The sequence below is a fragment of the Manacus vitellinus genome, unplaced genomic scaffold (assembly GCF_001715985.3).
Source record: "Manacus vitellinus isolate BGI_N305 unplaced genomic scaffold, ASM171598v3 scaffold_5_pilon, whole genome shotgun sequence".
In the NCBI taxonomy this organism is placed as follows: domain Eukaryota; kingdom Metazoa; phylum Chordata; class Aves; order Passeriformes; family Pipridae; genus Manacus; species Manacus vitellinus.
The window spans coordinates 18,523,590-18,546,578 of NW_021940682.1; the positions used below are offsets into that span (position 1 = coordinate 18,523,590).

Here is a 22,989-nt window from a genome sequence, read left to right on the forward strand (position 1 = left end):
TTAAAATTGTACTTCTGTCATCCATTCTGCTACTGGATTTCCTACGTATCAAGTACTGACAAGTGTTTTAATAGCTATAATCCACAGGTATCTTGTGAAGTTCCAAACAACCATTCTCTATGAAATGCCTTAATAAGAAGGTAGAGTGAGGCACAGTTTATACACTAAAATACCTTTAGGTAGTCTGGCTACCTTTGCCAGACTATTTCTGTGACAGGTGAAAACCAGAATATTGTCCAGTATATTTTCTTCTTGCTTTGAAGTACAATTTAGATTTAACTCTACTTTGAAACACTAATGAATTTGTAAATTTTGGCTAGAAGAAATTAATTTTATTCACCTTAATAAAATGACTTCTAACAGCAACGTATAACTATGAGGTGATTTCTGAAATACCTATACACAGAAAGAAAATAATTTATGAATAATTCTAAGTAGTTTAATTTCAACCTTTACATTTCAAAGCAAGTTCAACAAATTTTAGACAAGGAATCCAGAAGTACTACATTTTCTCCTTTATCATGAAGTAGCTATTCCTGAAGAAAGCTTCTTTTCCTTTCTGTTTTCCTATGACATATAGCAATCAAACATTAGAATTCCAATTTTAACTTCTGGATTAGCGCAGAAATGAGAGCACTTTCATAATGTATAAAGTATTTGTAGCTTTAAGTTCAAGCCCTTCAGACAAAGATGGGGCAGGTTTTCTTTGTATATTAGCTCTGTTTTATCAGACAAATTTTTAGTGTGCTCCTAATTTACTAACTCATCTACCTACACAACCCCATCAGAAAACTTCTGAAAAGATTATCAGAAGCTCATGCTCCAAATAATACTCTGAATCAGAAGAAGAAAAATTCAAACGGACAGAAACTAGAAAGGATGGCACAGAAAGAAATTAAAACTGTTTCATTATAAGCAATAAAGGTAAAGAACTTTTCTCCTGTGGATTGTAACTTTAGAATTTTATACAAAAACAATCAACAGCCTACCTGTGTTGTTCCCTCAGCAGTTCGCTTGTTTGCCGAAGTATCTGTTGGTGGCCTGCTTGTCTGGCTGTCTGGGGGGTCAAGAAATTGTTCATTTGCAGTATTTAATCAGTACTAATTACTGCTATTCACTACACAAATTTGGAGACAATATTCAAAACTGTTTGATACTAAACATTCAGTATGTGGCATATCTAACTTTTAGCCCTTATTTTCAATTATAAATATTCAAGTTTGATTAATGTGTTCCCTTCCTTGTAAATTTGACAGTGTATTATAAACATTTTATGAGCAATACTCTTGCCTATCTGAGTACAAAGTATAACTCCAACCTCTCCTCTGTCTGTATGCAAATTGACATGACACTAAACTGAAAAAAATATTACAATTATTAAATATTTTTGTGCCAAAAAAACGGACTGAAAAATGGATGGTTAAACAGACTGCAAAATGTATAACTGAGACAATTTGTGCAGGAAGACTGAGTATCTTTACTAGCTCAGCCCAGTATCTAAATGTATCTAAACTTAAGAAGTTGCTTGAACATTTGATGTAAACAATTAAATCCAAATTCTCTCCCTTTTTATTTTAACCAGTGCTAGCCCAAATCAATTCTGGTGAGAAAACTATATACACTAAGGCTATATGATCTGCATAAAATGGGATACATTTTTTGGACACACAGGTCCTTCTTTGTGTCACTGGGTCTCATCTGGCACAACCCTTTTTATGTTGTGTTAAATTATTTTTATTTGTAGAGCTAGGAGTCAATACAAAACATAAATGTCCAGCTCCATGGAAGACATATTTTAACACAGGTAACTTAGAGATGGGAAAATTAAAAGAAACTAGTTCTGATGTCAAGCTCTGCTTGAGTTCATTTTAACATTATATTGTGCCAATGACGAACTTGCTATAACTCCAATTCATAAATCTTGAAAACCTCTCAGAAAAAAGAAATCAAGGTGTGTAAAACCAAAAGTGCAGAGAAACATCATGGCATGGACAAAGATTGAAAGAAAGTATTTTAAAACAGTTAACCTAGATACCATTATTTGAACATTTATTGTGTTCGGAGACTTTATTTTAAATACTATAAGTGTACTTCTTTGGAACTAGGTTAGTATTCAGTTGTGATTTTTTCTCCCATTTTGTTCACTTTCAAGTGTTGTGCAAATTAAGTTCCTGATTATACTTTCCTCTCAGTATGTCTTTGCTTAGAAAGGCAGTCAAATTATTTTGAGAGACTGTATTAAAAATAAATACCAAGTTGTTAATGGTAGAATAGAGGAGTTTCTGACTTCCTGCTAGAAATTACATAAATCAAGTTTCAAATAAAACAAAGCTTACAAAGCCACATTGCTGACTCCTTCTAAGGAGGGATTATTTTCAACAATGTCTGAAACACATCTACCATACAGATGATTTTCGTCTTGAAAATTTCAACAGAAACGCAAAACGGAAGAATCATCTCTCTAAAACACACTAATAAACAAACTGTCACAGAAGTGCAGTTTTGTGTTTCCCTCTGACAACTGTTTTCCTTTCCCAGTGTTTAAATTCAAGCATAACTTACCAATCTTGGATGCTACAACGGTGGGTGGTTCAGTAGGCGCTGTATTATTAAATGCAGAGACAGGAATCTTCATCTGTAGGGGCGCTCGACTGCTGGTTGCAGTATAAAGTCCTGAAGTACCCACTGTGGGCAAAGAAGTCCTTGTGGTCTGGGCAACAGGATGTGCAGTAGAAACAGCCTGCACTGCCAACGTTGTGCCTATTGACCCAGCACTGGTCGTAGAGTTCCTTTGAATACCAGGACTGGGCACAGGTGGAATGCTATTTGGTTTAGTTGTGTTAGTTGATGCCAAAGACACTGTAGTTTTGGTAAGGCTACCAACTGTAGATGAGTTTTGTACAGATATAAATTCAACATTGCCTGACTGCTGGTTAGAGACCAAAGTCCCTGTGTGGCCTTGCAGAAGCGGAGGCTGGGATGACACTGCAACAGGGACATGCAAGATTACGGGCAAAGACTGCAATGAGACAGCCACTGACTGAGTGCTTCCAGCGGGCACCTGGTTAGTGCCTACAACCGTAGCTGTGTTAGCTGTGGGAAGAACTGCTGTCGTCAAAGAGCTGGTGGAGGTCACTGGAGTTTGAAGCTTAGGATGTCCACTGACAACTGCTGGATAAGGAGCAAGACTGGAAGCTGGCACTACACACAAAAAAATTAATAAAAAAAATTAAGTATTTGAACCAAGTGGGAAGTTTCACTGCAACGCAACAAATGGAAATGATTTATCGTGAGGGCAGTGAGTCACTGGAACTGGTTGTCCAGAGAAGCTGTGAACACCCTATCATTTTAAGTGTTCAAAGTCAGTCTGAACAGGGCTTTGAGCAACCTGATCCTGTGAAAGATGTCCTGGCCCGTGGCAGTGGGTTGGACTAGATGATCTTTAAAGGTCCCTTCCAACCCAAACCATTCTATAAAAGAGGTGGTGTATGATCAACCTTTTTTGCAAATAAAGGCTATAAATACTGTTTTTCTGTTGTACATTCTGATATGCAATGGCCTAGTTAAAAAACACAGTCAATACTGTACTGTTTGAAAGAAGTGGCAGGAAAAAAAAAGATATATAAGGAATTATGACAAACAGGCTTGAAGAAAGCTCCAAGATTTAACTGTTGGGAACATATAAAATACAGCATTTTAAACACTCATTACAGAAATGGTAGAGCAACTGGTCCTTCACAAAACACAAGAAAAACTTTGCCTTGTATAGGTAGGACCTTGTATCCAGAAGGTTCTACCGAAACCAAGTATTAATGTGTCAGAGAAAATACTCACTTTTATGCAACAAAATTTCAAGATTAAATCCAAAAATCAGGAGCATAAGCTAGTGAAAGCCTATATATGCCTACTATTAGATAATTCTGTGGAAAAGATTCAGCATTCAATATTAAACTATTTTTAAAACCGAGGATGGTGAGACTACAATGAATGTAATTAATGGTGGGTTTGAGTCTACATTCCCTATAAAATTTTAATCTAGAAATTCCATTTTTCAACATGATTCCTTTAAGAAATGGGGTTTATAACTGCCATTTAGTTTCCCACTCAATTTCTGCAGCCATTAGGTAGAGGGGAGGATATTAACATCCTACTATGACCAAATACAAAATAGGGCCTGAGCCATGTGTTTCACTTCTTGGCAGCTGAAACTCTGCCAGTTTTGCTGTCATACCTAGTGTGGAGTCTCCTGAAGCATCTAATTTATCCTAATCTAATTTTGGCTGGCCAAATCAACACATTTTTTCACATACCTGGTAAGCCCACTGCACAAATATAAACCAGAAATGTGGTAGAGAGTTAAAAATAATAATTTTTCATGTCAGAAAAAAAAGAAACAAAATTGGTTTTGCTCTGTTTAGTTAGTTACTTCTTTAATGGAAAGCAATAAAACTTTTAAGAAATGTGTTTACAGTCCATAGGGAGTTTCTTACCTGCACTCACAGGTGCTTGAAAAGTTGCTGGTGTGCTCTCTCCTACGTTCCTCTTTGACTCAAGCATCTGCCTCACTGTGCCAGCATTTCTATGGAATGAAGTTTCAAGTAGCATTTCTCAGTAAGTCATGTCAGGTATATTTATGAACAGTACAATGGTGAAAAAATCCCCTTATTTTAGAGCTATTCTTTCCACTGAGATTTTCTAAAGCCATTTTCTGGTCCTCATGGAAATTAACTTTGAATATTCTCCTACTAAAAAAGTGCAGAATTATTTGTACATTTTCAAGTGCTTTCACCAAGTTTGCCTTCCAGTATGAGAATTTTCTCATTCCTGAAATTAAACTTCTAGTTTTATCCATAATTTTTAACCTCTAAAACAACAGCCCGATTTACCTAAGAATACATGCAATATTGTCAATTTATGACTTCTGTGAAAGCAAATTGAATTTTACAACTGAAGAGCAATGAAGGAAAAGGAAGAACACTTTAATTAAAAAAAATCACAATACTGGGATTATCCATGACATTAGGTATCTGAAGTATCCTACTGTAAATTTTCACATGGTCACAGCGATGTGGTTTGCTTACCGATACGTGGCATTGTTTGTATTTGCAGTGTCAGTTGCTGCTTTCCCTGGAGATGCAGGTGCATTTGCTGAATTCTACACCAAATGAGAGAGAGTGAAAGAAAAGCCATAACAAAACAACTCTAAGTCAGCTTGCAAACTTATGCTTTCATTCTATTTCATATCCACTCACCTATGTAAGAGATTCATTTTCTGAAGCCAACAATGCAGGAGAACTTTACAACCCCCTGAAATCCCCTTGGTCCTACCTGCCTCCCTCTCCTATATCCTCTCTTTCCTTTTACCCCTCCACCCCAGAATCAAGGTACTGGGATTCACTCTTATTTACACTGTACTCTTCATACTAAAGTAAATTAGATTCAATTATATACAGTTTAAGGTGTTTTCAAGCTAATAATGGCTAAAGAAGCTTCTGTACGAATCAGAATTACAAACAGATGTTGAAAAACTTCTTTCATATCAGTGTCTTTAACCAAACCAGACAAATGTACTTTGTGAATGCCACTGAACAACCAAATCACATCTTTCTGCATATAAATTTTCTTTATTTTTCAACACAACTCAGAAAAAGAAAACCAAACCACGACACTATCCAGTTCGTACTTCCTGTCTCTTCTTCCAGTCCTCCTTGGCTGCTCCAAACCGCTTTGTCAATCTAGCAATTTTAGCCTAAATGGGAAGAAGATGAAAACAAACAAAACCATAAATGTCCTCCCCAAGAACCATGAAAGAAATTATACAAACTAAAATATATACAACTAACACATCAAGTCGAAGGCTATCTTCATATGAGGGGAAATTATTCTTCCTTGAAATACAGTACAACTGTATTATTTCAGAACAGCAGAAAGACACATCTGTGTATCACAATCAAGCTATCTCATAGACAACTTGAATTATTTCCTTCCTATTCACAATTGCACAAACCGAATCCCTCTTTCATATTCACATGAAACCCTACATATATGAAAGTCTTACATGATGTTATTAATTTGACAGTGTAGTTGATGGCTAAAGACACTGGTACACAAGTATACTGTAAGCATCTTAGCACTCAAAAAGTCAATGTAAAATGTCTGGGGCAGCAAGAGGAAAGAGCTGTGTGGTAGGAAGTCGTCTGGCAAACTCCATATTTCTTTTAACACTAAAAGTATAACAGTCTTATTGTTTGAAGTTGTTATGACAGAAGCTTTTAATTGTCTTGTCACTTCAAAATTCTTTGATTTTTGTGATGTTCCTCATGTCACCACTATGTATGTATTTTCTATAAAGAATACAAGAAAGCATACTGCATTCACCACTAACTATTTGTTTCCTTGCTGATTGTTTAGTTTCTGGGGAAACAACAGTCAGCAAACTTCTGGCTTCATAGAGGCATTAGATATTTTCATACCTAGCATTTATTTGAAAATTGTCATCTAACAGAACAGCACAGAATGGAAGAAGAGAATGGAAAAGTGGTTTACTAGCAGCTAATGAATCAGTTTGCCAGAAGGAAGATCTGCTTTGGGGTTTTTTGATGATTAACTGCTTGCATTCCTCTTTCTGAGTTGGAAAATACAGTTTTACAACTCAAAAGGAACATTAGTATTTGCTGCTCCCCCACCCTCTTCTCCCCTTGTGAAGCCAAAATGGCTTCCCTACTGACAACTACAGGAGACTTACTACTAAATATTGAGGAACTTATTTTTGATTTTGACCCCAGTACGCAGCTGAACACACACTCACCTGCAGTTCAGTAAACGCAGTTTTATGCCTCTTGGTACATTCAGCTTTCTCTATTCGGGTTTTCAAGTCTGCCAGAGTCTTGTCAAATATCACACACTGTAAAGTGCTAAGTTTTTCTTCTAACAGTTTCTGGATAACCTGCAAAATTATTATATTAAAAAAATAACAATGCAATTCCAAAATTTGGGAGACCATCCATAAAAATATTCTCAATTCTTACCAAGTATCCTGCTATAAACAGAACAATGAGAACTGTTGTGCCCTGTCAATCAAATAAATCTATAGTCACCAATAAGTGTGTGGTTGCATAGCTAAGAAGTTTCTACATCTACTTTGGCAAATACAAATGGTCCCTTCTTTGCCATTAATAGATATTTTCTTAAACTGCAGTGTTTACACAAAGTTTTCTTCTTACTTTTCTGTTCTTGAGAGGGACACTGGCATTCAAAGAACAGAAACTAAAGACATTTAACAAAACCTTATTTCTGAGATGTATTTTCCCCTAGCAAAAATGCAGTGTTGCTTTTCTTGCAGAGGCTAAAAACAGAAAAAGAAAAGACTGATTTCCACAAATTTTGATAAACTTATTACTTAAATTTTTTCTCCCTTCTATACCTTTTGCAGCACAAAAAAAAATGTCTTGGGAAACAAAAATAAATAAGCAACAAACGTGGTTCAGTTTTTGCCATCCTACATTGATGAAGTTACAACACACTAGCTAACTAATGGAAGAATAGCACAATTTTTTTTCTTCAAGATCATAGGTTCCTTACATAGCAATGGTGCAATCAGCTCTACAGAAATCTGCAAAATGCTATGTCGATTGTGCTTGTTTGGAGACTCTTTAAAGCCAGGCACAAAATAAAATGCATCACATATAAGCTTCCCAAGCTGAAATAACACCTTTACCAAGATTCTCATACTGGAGTCATATGAGACCTAAGAGTTTAACTATTTTATACATTTCAAATATAACTCCTGCAGCATAGTTTTCAAATGATATTTGGTCTCTTCTTAAAAGTAAGGCAATGTAGGACTTTATAGAAAATAAGCCAACTTTTGTTATTTGAATTATATCCAATGCTCAACCACAAAAAAGAGGAAGTGTTTGGGGGTGCAGGGAGTGGTGGGAAAGGACAGCTAATTCAAAGCTGGTAACACAAGTGACAGGTGTGCGTACATTCTTCGCTCTGCACTTCCGTTCTACCTTTTGTAATTTTTGGTCAACATCCTTTCTGGCTGTAATTTTTACTTGGAGTTCTGCCTCATAATCTTCTTCCATGTACCGACGATGTTTAAAATGAACATCATCCATGTCCTCAGATTTGGAACGCTTTCTCTTTAATGCTTCACCTGGAACAATTAGATACAACTGCTCGTGAGGAATTCTTGAAAAAACAGATATCTGCAGAATGCCATGATTACTACAGTTTCATTTGTCTTCAATTTAAGTTTTTTCATTCTAAACCAGTAAGAATGCCTTTGGGAAAACAACATGCTTAATGACATCAGAGTAAAAAACCAGTCCCTTCGGTATCTATATATTACTGCCCTGTTAGTGAGTTCTGCTTTGTGATTCCCCAAATCACTACCACATATGCAAAATGGCTCTAGTACCACCATTCCCCTCTCCAGAACTTCCCTCCAGTTCTTCCTGCTTCTATCAGCACCATCCTATAATGAGATACAACTTCTGAGAAGCAAAACAAAATCCTCATCTTCTCAGGATTCCAGCTGAATTAAACTGCATCTCATTCTAACCGTGCCAGCAATGAACTGTATTTACCTGCCATGAATTTTAACCTGTACCTCCAACATCTGACTCAAAAAACATTCAAACTTTTTTCTTACTTCTTGGGTAAGAAGTAAAAATCTAACAAAAGAACAGGCTCAAGAATAAAGTAACATCAGCTTTCTAACCTAGCAACTGGTTGGAGAGTTTATTTCATGGTTTGCAGTAACAAGCCTGATAGAAGGCTATGGTGAGACAACTAGCTTGGTGGATGAGGGGAGAGCAATGAGTGCTGCTTATCTTGAGTAATGTTTTTGACACCCAAAACATCCTCAGAGACAAATTCATGATGTATGGCCTAGATAATTGGACTGGCACAACCGAGGGGCTCCAAGAGTTGTGATTAGTGGCACATAGTCCAGCTGGAGCTCCTCACTAGTTAAGTACACCAGCAGATGCTACTGGTACCAACACTAACATCTTCATTTATGACCTAGACAATGGGATAACAGGACAATTTGCAAATGATGCAAGACTGGTAGGAGCGATTGGTACACTAAATGGTTATCACGCCATTCAGTCACATTGACAAATTGGAGAAACGGGCAAAAAAGAATCTCATGAATTTTAACAAAAGGAAATGCAAAGAGTACTGCACTTGGGTAGGGATAAACACATGTACTAGTACAGGCTGGGAACTCGCTGGAAAACAGCTCTACAGAAAAGGCCCGGCTGCTCTTCATGCACATGAAGTTGAACATGGGCCAGAAATGTGCACTGTTGGCAAAGAAGGCCAACAATATCCTTGGCTGCCTGATGATGAGTATTGCCAGCAGGTTGAGGGAGGCAATTATTCCCCTCTAATCGGGACATGTGAGACTGAACCTTGACTCTTATGTCCAGTTCTGGGCTTCTAAATACAAGAAAGATGCAAGAATACTGGAGAGAGTGCAGTGTAGATTCACCAAGGTGTTTTACAGACTGAAGTATCCATCATGAGCTGGAATTGTTTAACTGGAGAAGGCCATTAGGGGAGAGTAAACAAGACAGAGCAAGTCTCTTTATGAGTACTAGTGACAGGACAAGAGAAGTGGATGTAAACTGAAATACAGGAAATTCCACTCAGACATATAAAAAGTTTTTTACTGTGAGGGTGGTCAAACACTGGAAGCAGAACACTGGAAGGTTGTGCAATCCCCACGTAGGGAGATATTCAAAACCTCTCTCTGGACACGGTTCTGAGCAAACTGCTCTAGTTGACCAGGTTTTAAATAGGGGCATTGGACTATATAATCACTGAAAGTCCCCTCCAACCTCAATGATTCTGTGCTTCTAATACAAACCACCAAGTGAAGCATAATAGTTCTAACATTACGTACTTTTCTCTGTTTGTTTCTCTTCTTTGTGGGCCTCTTCTCCTTCTTTATTCTCCTCACTCTCGTTTCTTCTCTCCTCCTTCACCTCTTCTATAAACAGAAGAAAGAACTCTATGTGTTACTTAGATGTTCAAAAGTCTTATAATCGTCCAAGTTTGACTAGCAAATTTAGAATACTTATTAAAGACCATGTCAGGGAGGGGAAATAAGAATGACAGAAAGGGAATGCAGATATGAAAAAATAAGAGAATACCCTCAAAACAAAAATTTGAACTATCATCTAACACAGTAAGATTCACTTCTGAATCTGCTTAGCAATAAAATCAGAATAACTGAACTATAATAACTATAATAACTGAGGTAACATAATGTTTCAGTTACCTCTGAAACGAAAAGAACGTATTTTTAAACTTAGCTAAAGTAGTCAACAAAGTATTTTAGCTTATTTTTCTGCATAGGGAAAATGTATAAAAATTTCAGTAACAAATTACTAATATGTTTCTCTATTTACAATTGGTAAATTCAGCCATAATTTTTATGGTAGAAAAGGTCTAGATTCTTCTTTGGTTAACAAATATGAATTTTCATTTAAAGTTTCTCACTAATACAAATCTTGATAATACAATATCACAATAGAGGACCAGTCATTTAAAATTATACATTTTAGGAAATGCTTAAATAAAGAAAAATCTGAATCCCCAAACACACAGAGGTTAAAATGAAAAATGCTAACGCTTCCTGAAAAACTTTATTATCTGTTCCATTACATTCCATTATGTGTTTCATATAGGCCATATTTGCTACCTCCTACACTGGCTAGATATAACCTATAACTATTGCTTTTGAGATTACATTAAAATCTATCCAGAGCAACTCAGCACTGCGCTACTGTACACTTCTTCAATTTCCTGTATTTGTTTTGTCATTCACAGCATCTACTACCTTTTCTAGGGAAAGTTCTAGCTGCAAAGGTATGCTTGATGCTCTCTTAAAATTAAATTTTACTTCTATTATGAAGAACATTTGAATGATTTAAAATAAGTCACCTAGTAAATCAGAAAAAAGAAGGAGTCAGAAAATAAAAATCTGAAATTATGACAATTTTTATTTTGTTAATTCATACAAGAAATAATATTCAGAAGATAAATTCTGCAAAGCAAAGCTGATTTACTTTTAAGGTAATAAAAATGGTATAGTGTCTATGCCACCTGCTTTTTAAGACTTACAGATAAGTTTCATGTGTTTAAGTGTTATGAATAAAATAGGACTAATTTACTTAAGAATCTAAAGGAGAGTCATTAAGTTCAAGAGAACATTTCCCACAATTCATAGATTTTAATATTCAGCTGAAAGACACAAATATTGCACGGAAAGATATACACACCTGGAATGTCTTTAACATAAGTTAAAAGCTTCAAAGTTAAGTTTTTTTCAGTTCTATGTAAAGGACAAGTAATGTCAGGGAGGAGGAAGTCCTTCCTTTACAAATTTCTATCACTGTGAAGAAATCTAGCTCATTTAACACAATGCCCAGCTAAACCTCTTTAGATAAGGAGGAGAAAATTTTACAACTGACTATCAGCTTATTTTTCACTGGTAATTTGTGATCTTGTTATCCTGATGCTAGACAGGCAGAAGCAACGAATGCAACCCTTTAAAAAAAACTGATTATATCATCAAGTTATCAGTGTATTTATCACAATCACAGTTGTCTTAAGTCACACTATTTGCTGTGCATCTCAACACAAAGGTACAAAGGTGTTTTGGGGTTTTTTAAATTTTTTTTGACTGAGTGTTTGTCTGTTACTAAACAATTGAAAATACCTTGTGATAATTTATACAGCTACAAGCATTTATATCTGCTTAGTGACTGGCTGGTTGACTATTTGGATGTCAGTTCTGCTAAAATACATATATAAATGGAAATAAGAATAATCTGTAAGCCTGAGAGCATTTGAACAGTATTTGAAAGTTACTCTGGACTGCACAGTCATACTCACTATTTCACAATCTTGTGACTGCAACACTGTCCTTATAGACTGGCTAGAAATGAGGTGCATAGACAGCAATTACAAGAACAAAAGCACAGTCTTTCTAAGTAGTGAATCGCTGACCAAACTCTACACCAAAATTATTATAATAACAGAAATACAGATTTTCCCCATGAAGCATGACAGAATTTGACTATTTTTGTTTTGGAAAAAAATCATAGATTTATGTACCTTCAACGGAATCATCAGGACTTAGACATGTTGGAGAAATGGGATGACAAACACTTTACGATACTCAACAAGGACAAATACAGAAATCCTGCACCTGGGAAGGGAGAACCCCTGTATGACACAGGCTTGGGCCACACAGCTGGAGGGCAGTTCTCCTTTGAGGGCCCACACAGAGAGCAAGCAAAGCATGAGCAAAGAGTGTGCCCTGGCAGCAGACGATGTCCAGAACTCCCTGGGTATAGCACTGATGGAACATTATGAGGAAAATCCTCTATTAACAGAGGCATCAAAGCCAGGTGGATATAGGGAAGTCCACGGGGACATATGAGATGTACCCAACAGTGCTGAGGGAGGTAGGCTGCTGGCACTGTGAGGCCCCTCTCCATCATCTTCATGGCAACCAAGGGAAGTTTGGGCAACCAAGAGAAATGTCACTGCCATGTTCAAGACAAGTCAAGGAGGATAGTTTAGAAAAACTATAGGCTGGTTGGCCTCACTTGACATCTTGGGGACGTTATAAAAAAAGTCCTCAGCAGAAGCCATTATCAAGCACACAAAGGAAAGGAAGGTGAATGGGAATATTCAGCTTGGATTTAGCAAGGGCAAACCATGCCTGGCAGATCTGGTGGGTTTTTTACAATGGGCTCAAAGAATTGGCATCAGAGATATATAATCAAGCAGGTGGCTTAGCACTAGAGACAGTCTTCAGGGATCTGTACTGGACTGATGCTGTGCACTGTATTTACTAATAGCCCGGACCTGTGGATAGATCACACTTTGCGAGTTCATAGATACAAACTGGGGGGGAGTGGTAAGTTTTCTGCAGGGCACAGCTGCTATTCAGAGACAAACTGGCAGGCTGAAAAAGTGGACCAAGCACATGTGCAAATGCAGGCCTGCATTTGGGATAGAATAATCCTATGCAATAGGACAGTCTGGGGGTTGACTGGCTAGAACATATCTTTGTAGAATAGGGCCTTGATTCATGGTGGAAAGCAAGCTGAATGTGGAGGATTGTGGACCAGGGCAGAACTTAAAGGGTTAACAAAGCAGTGGACATTGCCAGAACGGAAGAGAATGTGGCAGAAAGTGGGAGGAAGTGTCTACGATGCGCGTGGAGCCAAAGGTCGAAAGACGCTGATAGGTGCAAAGATGGACATTATTTGTTAATAGGTAGAAATATGCATACTGTAATTTTATAGGGCCAAGTATTGCTTGTTGATAGGTTGAAGATGCTTAGCTCACAGACCAGCAACAAAACTAGTTCCTCTATAAATAGAGGTTTTAAATAAATAAATGATTCTCTGGTGACCAGTGGGGGTGTCTGTGCCACAATTGCTACAGCTGAACACTAATCAGCAGCGTGGAGTAAGTTCAATAGCATTTCAGGCCATATTAACAAGAAATGTGTCTACCAGAATGAGGGAAGTGATTATCTTTCGTTGAGCACTCAAGAAACCCTCAGAGTGCTCTTCCTCCTCCCATTCAGAGCACTATGTCCAGATTTTGGAGCCCCAATCCTAAAAAGGCACTGACAAAACCACAGCAAGTCCAGCAGAGGGTCACCAGAATGGTTAAGGGAAGGAAAAACACGGTACGTGAGGAACTGCTTTGCTCAGCCTCAATGAGTGAACACTAATTGGAGATTGTATCACTGCCTTCCATTACATAAAGGGAGGACAGAGAGAAGACAGAACCACTACTCTTTGAGGTGCACACTAACAGAACTGGAAGCAGTGGACACAAGCTGGAACACAGAAGATTCCAATTTAGAAAATTTTTCACTGCTACAGTTGGTTACATATTAGGCCACACAGGAAGAAGTTATGGTTTATCCACCCGTGGAGAAGCACAAAAGTAAACTGCCAAGGTCCCTGAGCTATGTGATATAACTGCACTTGCTTTGAGTGGGAGGTTGAAATAAAGACCATCAGAGGGTTAAATTAAAATTACTCCATGATCTTCCCTGTTGCTTTTTCATGTACCTTTTCCAATTCTGTGCTATCTTCTTTGACATGGGGAGTGGGAAGGAAAGAGAATTAACAAAAACATTTAAGACCTCGGTGTCTCATGGTAAAGTTTTCCTCAGCTTCTTAATTTGTTCCCAGCATTCTTTACTTGCTTTCTTTAACTGCTACTCTATCAATATTTCCTCAAAGCTGCCTTCTATAATTCTGGAAAATTTTGAAGTGGTGAGTCAGTTCTACTTTCCTATCAATTTATTAACATTTTTGTACTCATGAGACCCATTTTGTAGATAACCACAATGAGTTTCATCTGCCATATTTATCCCTCAGTCATTCAGCATTGTAAAAATTCTTCTCCAGTCCTTCACAATATAATCAGCAAACTGTCACCTCACTAACCGTTCATTTTAGGCAAATTATTAATTCTGTCACACAGTGCAGTCTCTGGGACAGATAACTGCAGTTTTATTTTTCATTCTTTGACTGATTATTTCCTCCATGAGGACTTTCTATCTTACATGAAGACAATTTAATTTCCAAAAGTTCTCGGTAAGAAATCAGTTGTGCTTGGATATCCAAGTGAATTCAAATACATCAATCAGGTCTTCCTTATCATGTGCTTGTTTGCTTATCCAAAGGGCTCCAAGGTTTTCTAACGTATGATCTTTTGTTACAAAAACATGTGACAACATAGCTATTGTATTTACTAATTCCACCTGAGAAAAAGGTTCTCTTAATCTGTCCATTTGAATAAAATCTTCTAGTATCATTCTTCCATTGTTGTTTAGCCATGCTGGTTTTCATTTGGACTTCTTGATATCTTACTTCTTAACTGAACAGTTTGCACCTGTGCCTCCAATAGAGCATCTTGGAATGATCTCCATGTGGTCTCCACAGTTTTAATTTTCACAGACTCTTTCCAGAAGTTATTCTTTATCTTCTAAGATAACTCTACCTGTTTTCTCATGTAATTGTTTCCTGCCCATGCAACCTCTCTACTATTATCTTTGTTATTGCTTCTGGACAGTGACCAATTTTCATTTTATGAACAGTCTCAATTACTGCAACTGTAAAAGCCAAATTGTTATAGCTAATAAATAAAATAACTAGTCAAGAGAATTTATTTTGTCACTAAAGTAAAAAATCTGCAAAAATACCAATTCAAACTAATATTAACTTCAGCCATTTTGCTCAGAGCAAAGTCTTCTGTGATCACTGTGTTTTTTCGTTGGGTAAGATGGAAAAGCAACCCTAATGTCTCCAATAACAGAACACTTAAACTGCAGTGAGAACAAGGGTAATCAATTAATTTGTAATATTCACTTTATAAAAGGGACTTGTAACACACTATAATTTTAGACACATGTGCACACATTATTTCTCCCTGCCTCCTCCACCTCCAGTAGTTTCTGGAAGACTTTCACTGCACAACAATGGTATCACTTTTGCAATCTCAGTGCAACAATTAACACTTGAATAAGATCCTTAGAAAAAACTATGGAATCTACCTTATCTCTGTTTAACTAGCACAAATTCAAAGGTAAATACCTTTGAAAAGGAGGAGTCTGAAATATGGCTGAAGAGACATTCTTATCTCCATTTCTCTAGCTGTTTAGAGACTGAAGACTCACAATGCCATCTCACATTAGTGAAAGACAGTCTCATCAACAGTGAAACAAAACTTGATAAACTGTGGTTACTAACTTCCTGACTGAAAAACACCTGAATCTTGTTTAAGCTATGGAATTTCTACCCAGTCAAGTATATTTAAAACCACTTGGGTTAGCATGGTCATCATTTCATAAAACAATATGGGGGGGGAAAGAAAGAAGAACAGCAAAAAAATCCAACCCCAAGATAATTTGAAACAACATCTTTCTTAATTACAGATAGAAGAGCAATGTCAAGTTATCCATAAATTGTTAATCTGTTTTATTTTCAGAAGTGCAATAGTACGACAATGAATGCCCAATGTAAAAAAAAGAAAAAACAGCTTACAAAACTCTGACAATAACAGACTATAGAGGACATCCATTCAGTTTAACTTAAAAAATCTTCTGCTAACTACATGAAGAGATTAAAGTACCAGCTTCCCACACTTAACATTTAAAAGCATTAATCAGATGCCACAGTTATTAAAGTTAGATAAACCCCACTATGAGTTAAACGAATAAAAGCCTTGCATTTTTCATGAAACCTTTCCAATACTGTCTTCTAATGAAAAAAAAAAGTTACAACAAATAAGAGCTGTGGCATGCCTGGATTACAAATATGTTTTCCTTCTTACCATTTATTTCCACATTAAAGAAGGCTGAAACCCTTTCTTTCCCTGAAGAGCAGTACCTGAATGCATTTCTTTTTTCACAAACCCTTCTGTTCCATCTCTGGCAATTACTCATCCTTTCTCTTTTTCCACCTACCACCTCACCCAAGTTTGCACCTAAATTTGCAAAGAGTATGAAAAAAAACCCCAAAAACCCCAAATCAAAACAAACCAGATGTCTAAGATGATAGTTTCTTGGAGTTACTTTTATTTTTTCCTGGGCCTCAAATGCCACCCTTGAAAACTGCAAGACTACATAACATAACTGGAGGGTAACACTGCCTTTTTGATTCAGAAACATGAAACTTGTGTGTCATTCTAAGAAATTAACAAAATCCCAAAGCTGAAATAAAAAATTCTTACCTGGAAGACTTGACTTGTTTGATACTACCCCTTCAACCCGTTCCTCTTTCTCATCACAGGGATCCTCTTCATCAGATAGTACTAAGAAAGCCTCTTTTGGCAGACTTTCATTGCTTTCCTGCTTGGATGGTGAACCCAAACAGTTGTCTATTTTTTCTTCTAAATCTGGGGCTGTGTCATCCACTGGAAGCAGAGAACTTTTAGAAAAACAGCTCAGATCATCTTCAGCAGGGGCTAGTTTTTCCAAAATTGGAATAATTTCATCTGTTTCCATAGAGTCAGTATTGTCCAAGATACTTTGACTTGGCTCATCTAATGTCTTCGGAACAGCGGTTTCTGAAAGACCTGCACTGCCCTCTTGTTTTTCCTGGTCAGCTTCCATACTGCTAGAGATGGCTGCTTCTCCAACAGCCTCTTCAACAGTAACTACTTCAGTCCTCTTTTCCCCACTAGGTGAACTGGAATTAACGGTTATATTATTTGTTTCTCCCTTTTCTTCAGAAGAGTCAGTAATATCATCGACTGATTTACTTTCAGCTTCCAATGGGATGTCACTCTTTCTTTGGTCCAAATGATCTTTTGTATCATTTTGTTCATGGAAGTTGTCTTTATTGCTACCAAGCACTCCATTTTCTGCCTCACAAGCTACTGCAGTAACAGTATCTTTATCTTGCTCAGGAGTAGTATTTTCTGGAGACAGCGTCAGAGGTTTGGATTCTATGTCACTGACTATGTTTCCTGTCCTACTTTCAGGGCTTTTGGCCTCACTAATTTCATCAGAAGCTGTTCTTTCTTCTTCAGAGTTAACACACAAGTCAACTATGCCATTAACTTCCTTCTTGTCCTCCATACAGTCTGAATTGCTTAAAGGGGAATTTAAATCAGAATCTCCATTCTCATGTTTTCCATTTAACAGTTTCACTTCAGTTGTCTTCAACAGCTCCTCTTTAACCTTATAGACAGCTTCAAGTTGTTGTCGATCGCTTACTCTCATTGTTTTTCGCGCTTTAAAGACTTTTTTCTGAGGTTCATCTGTGCTATCCATCTTGACCCTTAAAAAAAGGTTCAGAAAGAATTGTGAAGGGAAAAATTTATCATCATTATCTTAGTACTACTCCTGTAGCACTTAGCACATTTTAAAGTAACCAGTTCAACTGTATCAACAAAAACAAAGAAACAACTGTCAACACAATTAAAACACTACCTGACCTCACAAAAAGGGAATTCAAGTTTCTATACATGTTGCACAAATACCTGTATGCAAAGATCACAGAAATCACACATTAGACAGCAGTAGTCTGACTACACATTTTAGACTAGATGCCTCAGATACTGTACTAAGGCAAGAGTCAGCAGCCTTTCTTCTCATAAAAAAGTAAAAATAAATATAAACTGATGGACCAGGAATATTTTTATCTTTCTAAAAATATGTAATTTCATGAGTTTCAAATAGAATTAACAACTGGGGTAAATGACAGGATTTTTATATCAAGTTACTTTAAAAAAAACATTATATAGAAAGAATTTCTGAACGTTTCATTAAGATGCTTTCTTTTGTATAGATAAAACACACTTTTATCTTCCCTATCTATACAAGGGTTAACTGAACTTGGGTTTTTAAAGCACTTTCATTCAATTTGCAATAATATTTTACTAAGACTATTTTTGGCCATAAAAACTACAGGTGTTGCAGCACCTTACAGAAAAATTTTCTCTTTCAAGGAAAATGGGTGGTTTTGCCCTCTGTACAATTATATTCACTCCATTCACCCACACAAACATTAAGAAAAACAAGAACATTTATTAAAAAAAATTAAGAAAAATGATAGAAAATCTATTTTATCAAACCAATAAATGGAGAGAAAATCAGCATTACCTAAGAATTTATAATGATTTTGTTGAAATACAAGAAAATCTTATTTAATTTGTTTCCATTAAACAAAGCAAATCCACAGGGATTTTTAAAATAGTTTTCCCCCACAAGGTCTTGCTTTAGGGTCTAGTTTTAAAGGATCATATCGGTAATATTCAGAAGCAGAAAGCAGTTAAGGAAGTTGTTACACACTAAATGTAACTCAAGAACTAAGATCGTGATTCAGCTGATGTTAACCAATTTAGCTCTACAAACCATCATAAGTCACTCCTGTCTAGGATACAGCTTTTATTAAGTTTCTCAAAAACATGCAAAAAATTAACTTGGGTAACAGTAGTTAAAAGACAGAGCAAGTAGAAAAAAAAAATCAGGCAGTTATCTCTATATGATTTTTTTCACCCACAAGCACCAGATAGGCAATGTTTATAACACTGATACAGCAGAATTATTAGACAAATGATGCATTTTAAGTATTTAGGATGATTCATTTTGCATCATCCCTCAATTCACTTTCATTCACAGAGCTGAGAAATTAATTAATAAACTGCATTTTGTCTTTTCAGGTGCAATATAAATTATTTTTAAAATTTTACTGATAAAAGAAAGCAGGACTATTGAGAACATTAGCTCAAATCGATGGCTTTGTGTAATCACAAGTTCAAGAGCGTTTGGACAACCCCCTCAGGCACATGGAGTGATTCTTGGGGTTGTCCCATGCAGGGTCAGGAGCCGGACTCAATCCTTGTGGTCCCTTCCAACTCAGGCTATTCTACAATTTTATGAACCAAGTCACAAAATGCAGAAAACAGATTCCACAGCCTCTAAGTAACAATTTGGCTCCACCCCATTTTGCAATCAACTTTTCCTCCAAGTTTTATTTAGGCAGTCCTAAGAGTGCTCTTTAGCCTTCTCTTGAGCGATTAAAGATGTCAAGCTCTCTCAGCATCTCATTGTAGGTCACGCGCTTAAGCTCCTACCATTTTGGTCTGCTGGATTTTTCCCAGTTTACTTGGAACAGTTTGCTTATGAAGAAAATTACTTGACATTTATCCTCAACTGCAATATTCTACACTGTAAGATAACAATATACATTCTAAGGTAAAATATGAATTCAACTACCAAGACAAACTCTAAATCCCACAATCATGATGTGCCATACTTTACAATCATAAGGCTTCTTTTACGCTTAGTTAACATGACCTGACAAAACCAGGGACAAAGCAGAAAGCAACTTTTTGCACTTCCTATTAATGCAACATTGAGCTTCCCTTCCACTTTATTACAGTTCTTTTCTGCAAGACAGTCTGGAATTTTCGTATTTGAGTTACTGATAGTACTTAATACTTGGACACTCACATTCAGGAACAGATCACAGAATCACAGAATATGCTGAGGTGGAAGGGACCTACAGGGATCATCGAGTCCAACTCTTAGCCCTGCACAGGACCGTCCCCAAGAGTCACACCATGTGCCTGAAAGCATTGTCCAAATGCTTCTTGAACTCTGCCAGCTTGGTGCTGTGACCACTTCCCTGTTCCAATGCCCAACCACTCTCTGGGTGAAGAACCTTTTGCTAATCTCCAACCTAAATCTCTTGACAAAATGTTGTATCAGCTCTACTTACAGACTCTCAATAATACCATTAAGATATACATTTTTGCCAGTCTTAACTAGATTTTCTGAACCAGATCGTCAATTAGTGCATGGTCACTACTGGGAGCAAAACATAACATCTATAGAAACACTGATCTGAAACATCAGTTTACTTGTTCTTGGAAAATGTTCTCATCACATAGCCATTTTCAATCAGATGAAATATGAAATCCAGGTAAGCTGTTAATGCCTTTCCAGAGCTGCCTGTATGCTAAATACAGTTTCTTCATGTTTCTTCAGAAGAGAACATATTTAACACAGGAATTCTAGACCCGAAGTTACAAAACGCACGTAAAAACCTCTAGTATTTCTGAAGTGCGCGGGCGGTTTTTGAAAGCACATCCCTTCCGTCTTCCCAAAAACTCAGCATGTAAGGCACATTTTTTCACATCGTTCTAAAAGCATATGTCATACCGCCATGTAATAGAATACCGACAATCATACTCATGTTCCACGCATATAATCCCCTACAACCAACATGTATGCTGTTGCAGATTTTTATCTTGTAGAGCCAATTTGGAAAAAAAAAATAGAAAATGCCAGGTTTGGCTAGCCTTGAATAATTCCAAGGCTCCTAATAGGTGACTCATGAGTGAGAGTCTACTGTTAGAACAGTATGAGAATATAGGGCCTTTGCATCAAAATTACAACAGACAAATAGTTTAATCTCCCGGACTACAATGCTTCCTTTTACAGGCATTACAAGAATTTACAAAACATATCACAGTATTCATATTCTTACTTTTCCTGTCACCAAAAGATATACTAACAGATTAATATAACATTTACAAACAACTTAAAATCAGATTTATAAGTGCATCACTTTGTAATCAAAAAATATAAAATATAACTTAAAAGAATGTAATATTTTCTGTTCTAATTTCCTTAACTACCTAAGCAGTTTTTCACTCATATTTTTAACATAAGAGTAAATACAGAGAAAATGAAAGACACTTCATCTTAAATTTACCAAGAATAGCAGTCTCAAAAAATCAAACATCAGAATACCTTTATATTGATGCATCCTTATTTTTTCTTAAAAAATACTGAAAAAACCAGTTTAAATTTCTAATATGTTTAAAAATTATGTTTATTTTTTATCTTAGGACATTATTCAAAATCTAGTTAAAAATAAAGCTCTTATACAGTTGTAGAAAGAACCTGCAAGAAAAACAGGCTTCTCAAAATTCCAATGTTAGATGGTTATTTGAGTAACTCATGCATATTTTCAGCTCAATCCCACAATCTTTTGCAACTATAAAGTATTCAATAAAAGCTACTAAAAATATTAAATAAAAGCTACCCTCAGTGACAAAATTACAAGCACAGATGAGATGAACTAGCGTTTAGTGCTCATCTTTTAACAGCGAAATATCACGTAGCACAGCAGAGCAGCCTTGAAGTGTTTCCAGCCATACCCACAAGGGAGCACAGTGCAGCCAAGGAACAGATCTCATGTGAGAGCTGAGTAAAAGAAACAAATCAATCGGTAACCAGTCCAGATAGGTTTGGTCACACCTGTGCAAGCCAATCAGGCGCCATCTGATAAACACTGCCTTCCAGCCTCTCAAAGGGGCAAGGAGGCAGCCCTTCAGAGAGCAATGCCAGGGCAAAGCTACCTTGCAGAAATAAAACATTTTAAATTACTAGTGTTCTAAATGAATGTATTTGGGTAATCTCCCTTAATACTTAACATTAACAAATCTAAGCTACTTTTGCTCATCTGATGCTTGGGTGTTTTCTCTTTTTTTACTCATCATGTGACCAAGTCACAAGGAGGAAATGAGTGGCCCAGGCACCAAGCCAATGGAGGGGCATGTTTTATTTCAATTAAAGGCATTTGTACAGAACAGCAAAAAATGACTCCTGCATGTAGAGCTACATGTATAAGGGTTAAAAGCTGTAAATAAGGTGGTAGGTTTTGGGCTGATTTTTTTGTTATGATTTTTTAAACTGAAAATTCAGTTTTGAAGTATCAACATGCACATATTTTCTATATTTTTTTTTTTGTTTAGATATGAAAATTCCCTTTTTCATTTTAGGCTTGAAAGTCATATGCACTTCAGCATGTGAGACGCAAACACAGCGTTAGGCACCTCCCTCCAATACTTGAAAATTTCCTTCTCATGATGAAATGTGTGCCGCATGGCACAAAATGCTACATGGCTGCCAGTGCAGCTAGGAATATGGGGAGGTCTCTTCTCTAAGCCAATTAAAAAGTTTACCCTCTATTTCCTTATTTTTTAAATTATTATTATTCTGCAGACAGATCGCAGCTCTAAAGTAACAAAGGAAGGTATTAGATGCTCTGGATAAGCCTATGATCATGTGCTCAGGTAAGCAGCCCATGAGCTGCTCCAAACGTTAAGCCAATCAGCAAGGAGCTGCCTGAATCTTGCCTAGTAACAGGCAGCAGACAAAAGGAAGGTCATGGAAACACGGGGGGTGGGAGAAGCTGCAATCTAAACAATAGTGCACAATGGGGTTTGCATAATATCATGGGTCTAGAACAGCACAGGTACAGGGTTCCTGGGGGGCTTGCAGAGCTGGCCAAAAACACGGCAACCATAAAACATTTGCCAAAGCACAAGAACTACATAGATGAAGGATAGTTCACTGATCATGAACATCAGTGCTCAAATGCGCAAATCTACTTAAAATCTACTTAAAAT

At 36.8% G+C, this 22,989-nt stretch overlaps 1 protein-coding gene across 6 annotated transcripts in view; it reads right to left on the reverse strand.

Annotated features, from left to right (window-relative positions):
* Nucleotides 1-22,989, reverse strand: part of ATF7IP (activating transcription factor 7 interacting protein) — an 84,189-nt gene that overhangs the window by 29,554 nt on the left and 31,646 nt on the right. For 4 of the 6 annotated variants that reach the window (XM_018080379.3, XM_018080377.3, XM_029963386.1 and 1 more), the window contains exons 2-10: nt 16,792-17,843; nt 9,920-10,006; nt 8,016-8,161; nt 6,809-6,946; nt 5,684-5,749; nt 5,082-5,155; nt 4,491-4,579; nt 2,563-3,201; nt 990-1,057 (exon numbers count right to left, since the gene is read on the reverse strand). In XM_018080379.3, coding sequence (XP_017935868.1) covers nt 990-1,057; nt 2,563-3,201; nt 4,491-4,579; nt 5,082-5,155; nt 5,684-5,749; nt 6,809-6,946; nt 8,016-8,161; nt 9,920-10,006; nt 16,792-17,836 — 2,352 coding nt within the window. In that variant the 5' untranslated portion in view covers nt 17,837-17,843. The remainder of the gene's footprint in view (nt 1-989; nt 1,058-2,562; nt 3,202-4,490; nt 4,580-5,081; nt 5,156-5,683; nt 5,750-6,808; nt 6,947-8,015; nt 8,162-9,919; nt 10,007-16,791; nt 17,844-22,989) is intronic. The other 2 variants (XM_018080380.2, XM_018080376.2) reach the window with 2 other exon arrangements.